The 8,106-nt window shown below is 40.6% G+C and overlaps 1 protein-coding gene across 1 annotated transcript in view; it reads left to right on the top strand.

The window, feature by feature from the left end:
- The first annotated feature begins 7,559 nt into the window (after positions 1–7,559).
- ttyh2l (tweety homolog 2, like) overlaps positions 7,560–8,106 on the top strand; it is a 30,228-nt gene continuing 29,681 nt past the window's right edge. Inside the window, exon 1 of the mRNA XM_023410106.2 lies at positions 7,560–7,983. Coding sequence (XP_023265874.1) covers positions 7,855–7,983 — 129 coding nt within the window. The 5' untranslated portion in view covers positions 7,560–7,854. The remainder of the gene's footprint in view (positions 7,984–8,106) is intronic.

Genomic DNA, 8,106 nt, shown 5'->3' with positions numbered 1-8,106 from the left:
TACAATACATTGCATTTTAAACACTGACAAAACTATTTAAAATTCAGTGATTAAACTCATTGAAGGATATCAGCAGTTTTGAGAGTACATATCTACTATGGAATACTTCAGTCCCATGCCCCGAGCCTGTGGTTCTGATTCACAACCACCACCACCACCTACCCCCCACCCCCCTGCCTCAGCCCTCATTCACCACCTTCACTTTTCCCTCTGCATTCTCTACACTGGGTCCCCAGTATTGTCTGTCACATGTATCACAACCCAGTCATTAATGTGTCCTTATCCGTCACTCCGACAAGGCACTTAACATGAGAATGAATCTGAGACCTTGTCCTTAGCACGGGCCATTATGTGTAATGGTTGTAAGCTGTTTGGAAACCATTATCCATGTGCTACTGAAATACTCACATTTATACCCGCGTCTGGTATCAGTGTACGCATGAGCACTCTTGGTTATTCAGGAGCAGATATTGAAAAACTTGCCAGCCCAATGGATTCTTGTGATTTTGCCTATTCTTAAAAAAAAAAAAATGTGTTAGCATGAAACGACTGAGACCGCAGGTGTCGTTGACAGAAAGAGTGCATTGTTAATACCTGTGATAGCCCTATCCTGTGAGCCTTGCATAGGTTGGCTCAGTTCCTTCTCGGATGAGGAGGACTCATCGTCATCACCGTCAACAAGAACAGAGCCTCTCCCAGGAATCTCGGAGCACTTCCTCCATTTGAGTGGCAATTCACTCTTTCTCCTATTCTGTTCAACACACCTCAGCAAGCTGCGCTGAGACTGTGTTCTCAGAAACTCTCTTTCAATGAGCCACACACATAAGAGTCTTAGTAAATTAGATGCAAACCTGATAGCAGTCCAAAAGTCATTTTGGGTAACACTTTACAATAAAGTACACAAAATCCTGAGTAGTTAAAATTATGAGTAGAGAACCATGTTTGATGAATTAAGATGGATAAGTCTAAACCCTACATCCCACTAGATAAGCAAGCATCAGGCTGAGAAGCACATCAGCTTTGTAGCAGATAATTGTTAACTTAAGCATATTAAACACAACAATTCATATATATTTCTGTAAAATATTATGAAGTATTGTTAAGTAGCAGATGGCCATCAGTTAATAAGCTGAAGGTTTGGAATGAGTGTGTCTGAGAGTAGCAGCAGCCGTAGCCATATAACAGAGGCTGAGCAGTTAATGTAAGATGTAATTATGATATGAAGAATAGTAAGCTGTCACATATCGCTTTGAAGTGAAATATTTCTCCAATGCCTGGCTGGAAAAAAAGGTCCAGTAGTGACAAGAGCCATTTTTGAGTTTGAAGGCAGTATTAGAAGGAAATAGTTATGTAAATGTGGAGTGTGCGAGACATTCCTAAAGCTAATATAACCCTCTACACGGGACACCAGTTTGAATGAGTGAGTATTCATATTTCACCAACCAATAAAAATCATCAATATGAAGGTATTATTTTGCACATGGTGAACTACAACCAATAAGGTAATTCGCAATCAATACTTCAGGTAGATGTCTTCAGGCAAACACTATTGCACTTACAGATGGAAACAGAATTCAGCAGCCAACAGAATCCGAGCCTGCAGAAGAGCAATAAAACAGCCCAAGCTTCCGCAGCCTAACACAAACACTGTGTCCACTTTAGGCTTAAAGTGTGTTAGAGACCAACAGCTGACTCGATGACCACCCGTGGTGCAGCAGCAGCAGCAGCAGGGAGTGTCGCATAAACACAAATATCCCTGCACAAACAAAGCTGTGTACAGGTGAGTCTAATGCAATGCTTCATTAGCGGCAGCAGCAGTGTTACCAAGTGTTTCCAGCAGTGTTACGGCAGAGCTGAAAAAAACGAGCAGAAAGAAACACGCGCGCGCACACACACACACACACACACACACACACACACACACACACGCACACACACCAGAAGAATCGGACCCAGAAATCAGAATCCATGTCGAGCACGTTGACACGTTGAAGGAATCTGACTGCAGCTCTCAGTAGCTTCCAGTGTTGTGCTTTAACACAGTGAAGTGGACAAATACAGACATACAGCTATCAAGCCTGACGTGACCATTTAAATAGATAAATGATGATAATAACTTCAATGCAATAAGAAGATTTTAAAAAGGATACAAATGAAATTGCCTGTCTGCAGTCAATAGATTATGCTGTGCGAGTGTAGCAGTGCTGACTTGTCTGGCTAATCAGCTCCATTTAGTTTCTGATTTATTCTTTACCTGTTCATCGGGGGCTACTCAGAATTTTGACAGTATCTTCTTTTTGGTATTGTTGTGTTACCATAGCAATGAATTTTGTTATGCATAGGCTGTGCTAACAAAGGCAGGAAATTTTCCATGAGATCAAACTATTTCATTTAACTGTCTGGGATCATAGAGAGCTTTTGTACTTTGGACCATCTGTAAGTTTTTCTGTGTCACTCTCACAGGTCCTTTTGATTTTAGAGGACACATTGATACTTTACCTTTACACCATTCAAAGACTGTATAAAGGAACTGGAGGCATCGGTGGAGACATTTCCTTCACTAGCAACCAATAAAAGCTAAAGCCTGTACTTTATCTTAATGCCTCACTATTACATCTTCACAAAGGCCAGATAAACAAACCAAATATTGTGACACTCAAGGAGCACCCTCTCCTTTTCGGCATGTGCTTTGTTTGTTTCCCCTTCACAGACCCAGTAGATCAATACAATGCTGTTGCAATTATTACCATCAGCAACCATTTGGGATGATTGGATTTGCTCCAAAGGCTAAAAAATAGACTTAGACTGTATCATATGGTCGACTTTGCACTGCTGTAAATCCGTAATTGGATAAATTGCAGGCAAAGAAAGCCATTTTCCTGCGGGGGGATAAAAAAAAAAGGGAGAAATGTGCCAAAATCAGTTCAGTTTTTTCTCCTCACAAAAATCATTACTGCATGAAATAGCTGTTATAGCACTGGGCAGCTGTATAAAATAATAGTATAATCATGACGTCAACGCTGCCGTGTCTCAGCACCAGTGTCTGAGTTTCTCATTTTAAATGCCTAACCTCACACAAAGCTGGAAAAAAAATTAAAAAAACAGACACAGAAGAGAAGAGACAGACAACATGGGTAAGTCATTGAACTGATAGATCGTGGGGGGAACACACTGAATGCTTTCCACACTGAAGGTTTCATCTGGGCTCAGAGCATTTGCAGACTGCACATGAATTTCACCCTAGCAGGAAAAATAAAAAGACAGAGGTTCAAGGCAGTCCTCTTGTCAGAAAGAAATTGGAAAGCCTTTGTTTACTGTACAGTGGGCTATGTGATGGAGGAATAGTAAGTTTACATGTTTTGGGTGTCATTGGGATTTGCAAAGCTGTAATACTACTGAGGAATTAACCTCCTGTATTTCCTTGCACTGTTTCCTAACGTTCTGAGGGTACAGAGGTGTTTGCATTCAGCATCAGTAGTAGAGCACCTCCACATAGAGCGCTGGCTAAGCTTTGGTTGTTTTATTTAATTTAGTCTACAGACAGAGACAGATTGTCGTCTGGTTATTCTCCCCGCTTATATTTATTTGTTTATTTTGAGGTCACATGCACTGCTTTGACATTTCATATTTTCTCTTCATTCAGTCACTGATAAAAAACAAATTAAACATGGTAGGCAACTTTTCATTAATTCACCACAGCAATCTCCTACATGAAACATTACCTAAATAGATGAATCCCCTTGATCATCGGAGGCACCTTGGGTGTTTCAAAGTGGCAATATCCCGAGGATTGCTGCATTGATATTACACTTTAATGCAATCTCAGGAGCCACTGAGCAGCCCAGTTTGATTGGATAATACCGTCACATTGAGCTCTCAGGCATAAATCTTCATTCATATGTATAAATCACTCAAAATAGAGCAAGGGGATTTGGGGCACAAATCCAAAAAAGCAATAACCATGACAGAGGAAAAGTCCACTACAACACATTTCCACAAGCGACTGAGCAGTAACTGTTACGGCTTGGAAGGAGCTCAGTTGTATAGGAAGTAGGAGATAGGACACCGGGCTCTTCAAAACACTTTTAAATGAACCAATCATCCCCACGATTGTTATGGAGACAGTCAATCAGGAGGTAAATCCAGCGCTTGTTGAGGACACTTGAGCACACGATGAGGAAGAAGCAACAACTATATATCTACAAGGACTGTGAAGAGTGTTTTTTTTCTTCTTTTTTTTTTTTCTTGAAAATATCATCTGCAAACCACTGCACACAGCCAAGTTGTGTCTGGGAGTGTCAAGGCATCTCATACATTTCTTATTCCACACATTCGGTATCATGGAAGGTTTTATGGGAAAAAAAAGCAGGGGTAATTCAAGTCAGGGGTGTGACATTTATTCTCACGGCAGTTCCAGTCAGCTCCGGGTGAAACATGGTTGCACCACAGAAGTCAAGGTTGGAGTATCACCTGCTCCTAAAGGAATATTTTTGGCCCACAATTTGAAATTCAACAGTTCTTTTTTTTTTTTAAGTTCTGCACAACATTACAATTGGACTACTACTGACCTTGAGATTTGTCACTGACTATATGACTTCATTCCTTCACTACCTACTTTTAGGTTGACAGCTTGGTCTAAGTTACTTGACTTCAAAGTCCTCTTTGATATGGATTTCATGTAACATCCGCGCCCAACTGGCTGACCCCAGAGAGTCTTTCTGTTCAAAAGCCCTAGAGAACAGTGGATCTGATCTAGGAGCCATAGTTCATTAAGATAATCTCAGTTTTAATGACAGTATTATGCACAAAGGAGCTCCGTGCAGCGATGGGTTAAGCTTTTCTTCTTCACAGATACACAACCAGAGGACACCACTGGACAAGGTAGAAGCGGGAGGTTCTCAGCCTAACAGTAAAGTGCTGGGCTGCCACCTAATGGTTCAGCCTCACTGTCTGTGTAGGGGAAGTGTTGCATGAACATTTTTAACCATTTCCCAACTGATGTTTGCTTTTATCCAAAGCACTGTAAGCTGCCACAACTGCATTACGTTTTAAAGAGAATTCCTCTTTAGACAGACCTTTAGACACTGATTCACAAAATTTAACTCACATACTTGTGTTAAAATTAAACTCAGAACATGCATTGGCCCGACTGCACAGAAGATCTAAAAAAATGAGGCTTTAGAGCTTCTTGAGACCTAACTACATACTGTATATCCTTAGGGGGCAAGTTCACACTGGCATAAATGTGATTTGTGGGTGTGACATGTTTTGGCTGCATCAACATAACAAGAATAAATGAACAGCAGGCAGGAAGGCTCGATACATGTAGGCTGGATTAGAGAGACACAGACAGAGGTGCTTTTATTCGTGTCATTCCTCTTTTTTCTTTTACCCCACCACATTGGTCCCTCAGTTCAAACACTGAGTGATTGGCATTGCAATCACCGGAGAGTTTCCTGGCAGGAACTCCAACTGTTTATAAATGCAGAGCACGGCCAAGAATTCATATTCATACAGTGCATTTCAAGTGTCACCTACTCAGAGTGTTCAGACTCAGAGAACACTCTCTAGGCACTCTGGCCGTGGAGGTGCATCAAAGCCTCCAAATAATTACAGCAGTAGCCATATGATATCAAGATGGTTTAGCTTGCAAGCAAACCGCTCTGTACTCCGAGTAGATAAAACAACTCTTCCTCTGGGCAAAATGCATATGACATATTTTCATCTTCTCTTTTATCTGCCGATGGAATCTCTTTCTGCCAATGGACTTTTATTAAATTTTTTTATTTTTTTATTTGGTTGATTTCCCAATGCTCGCTGTTTATGTTACTGAGTGATGGTATTTCGTAGTTGTCTTTCTGTCTGCAACTGTGTGTTGAATGTGTTATCTTTGCGTGAGTCTCTGTGTAAATAAGATTGGAAATTTCACTGTGGTTAAACAAAAGATAGGACCTATTTGCAGATATAATTCAGATATGCTAGAAGTATATCTGGAATTATATAGAAAGTTCTGGAGGCATCAAACTTTTTTGTTAACTATTAGTTCCATACAGACAAACTGCACATACTGTAGCATGACATAGAGCCAGATGTAATGTCATTACTCAGGAGCTGATGCAGCCATATGTTTCATCACTTACAGTAATCTTCAGTATAACAAAGTCAAACCTGCACAACAGTTAACGTCCTTGTCACTAATGTTGCTCATTCCCAATCACCAGAGGTGGGAACAATATGCTTTAATATACAAAAAGCCATACACAGAAACTTGGCAATATTATTAAAATGCAATCAATGACATCTGTAAATGTCTCTACGTTACAGCGAATGCATCAATATAATGACATCATTAAGAATCACTGTCAACATATCGGCATTGAAACTTTTCTGCTTTGGCCAATTCATCCAGAACAGTAGGTTTTTCAAATTTCAAACACGTACTGTACCATCTATGTGACTTTTGTTTGACAAATATTGTATTTACATCCAGTTTCCATTTTTGTCTGTCAACTGCCATCCATTCTGCCAGGGCTTAGACTGCAGCAGGAAGGTTTAACACTGTTTAAAGACACTTGGAGACATGATACCAGCTCATTAACACTGGTGTCAACTTTCCCCACCAGCAGGCTCTTTGCTGCCATTTTGCTCGACATAAAACCCCACTCCTGCTGCTAATTGCATTTCCCCAGTTTAAAAACCCTGGTATCCAGTTCCATTTCAGGTCCATATGCTCCAAATCTGAAGCCATTTTCTTTTTCCCATGTATCTTACTTGTAGGGTGCCTTAACATACCTTTGCACAGAAAAAGGGTTTTGTTTAATAAACTACCATCTGCCTGAATTCAAAATGTATCATCTCCGCCATTCAACCAAATAAAACCCTGCACATTTATTACAGTTAATATGGTGATTCTGATGCAGATGTGAAGTTTCACCACTGGAAAAAAAAAGAAAAAAGAAAAGAAAAATCATCACGCTGTAAATAAAAACAGAAGCCAACATTCTGTGCCAGTGGCTGCAGCATCTCATTACCCTGCTCATTATTGTTCACCTCAGTGCGCCTTATTGTCCACAAGAGGTCAGACATTAACAGCAGAAGTCATAAATACTGTACGGAATACCTCTGCATCGTTACCAGCAGCTAGAAGTCGAGGCCAGATAGAGAGCAGAGCCATTTCATTTGATCCGTCTCAAGTTTTATTGTGTAATGAAAACGTTGAGTTTCCTCTGAGAACAAAAAAAAAACAAACCTCAAATGCACCTCAATGCATATGTGGAGAGGTGGATGCAAGCCACTGACATCCACAACAACAAAGTGTCCTCAGGAAGTCTTCCTCTCTTTGTTTGATCATTTCATTTTTTCTTCAGTTTGCAAATTTAGTGGAGAAAATTCATCTCATATAGTTTTTTTTTTTTCAGTACAAAGGGTCGACATATTGTTGTTTACTTTCCGTAAATTAGGCTGGCCTGGCCCACTTGACTGAAAAGTGGTTGTCACGCCTTCTTTGTTAAAGGAGGAAGGTTCATACCGTCACTAGATCCCGTGTCTCGGATACTAAAGCTTGGCCCTCACCGCCTCACTCAAGCTGTATCATGTATCAACAACAGTTTACACACAACTATGGAAACCGGAGTGGGAAGTAGTCACACTCATCCTTGTTCTGAGGGTGCCATGGCAAATGAAGAACTTCCTCTTTAATCTTCGGTGATAATTGTAACCTGTACTGAAGTCGCGTCTTGTTTTTATTTATTTTTTCTTTTATTTATTTATTTAGTTGTGTTTTTCTCAAAACCTGGGGATATCTGAGTGCCGAGGTCACAGAGAGTTGGTGGCTCGTTGGATTTTCAAGCAGGAATGGCCACTGCAAGGCTCGATTACGTCGCTCCGTGGTGGACATACTGGCTGCACAATTTCCCGCACTTCAGCTTCTTTTTCCAGTCGGTCGACAACACTTTCAAACCGGAGGAGGCGAGCTACCAGCAGGTTGGTAACTGTACTTGTGCGTAACAGCGCACGTAGTATCCGCAAAATCTCACTATAAAAGAAAAAAAAAAAAAAAAAACAACAACTCAGTACTTCTGTAGACCACAGACTTTCGAAAAACAA

This window comes from Seriola lalandi, unplaced genomic scaffold, assembly GCF_002814215.2.
Source record: "Seriola lalandi dorsalis isolate HSWRI2012SDOR001 ecotype SW California unplaced genomic scaffold, Sedor1 jcf7180002054412, whole genome shotgun sequence".
Taxonomy (NCBI): Eukaryota; Metazoa; Chordata; class Actinopteri; order Carangiformes; family Carangidae; genus Seriola; species Seriola lalandi.
Note: the sequence above shows the minus strand (reverse complement) of the source record. Positions and strands in the feature narration are given on the sequence as shown.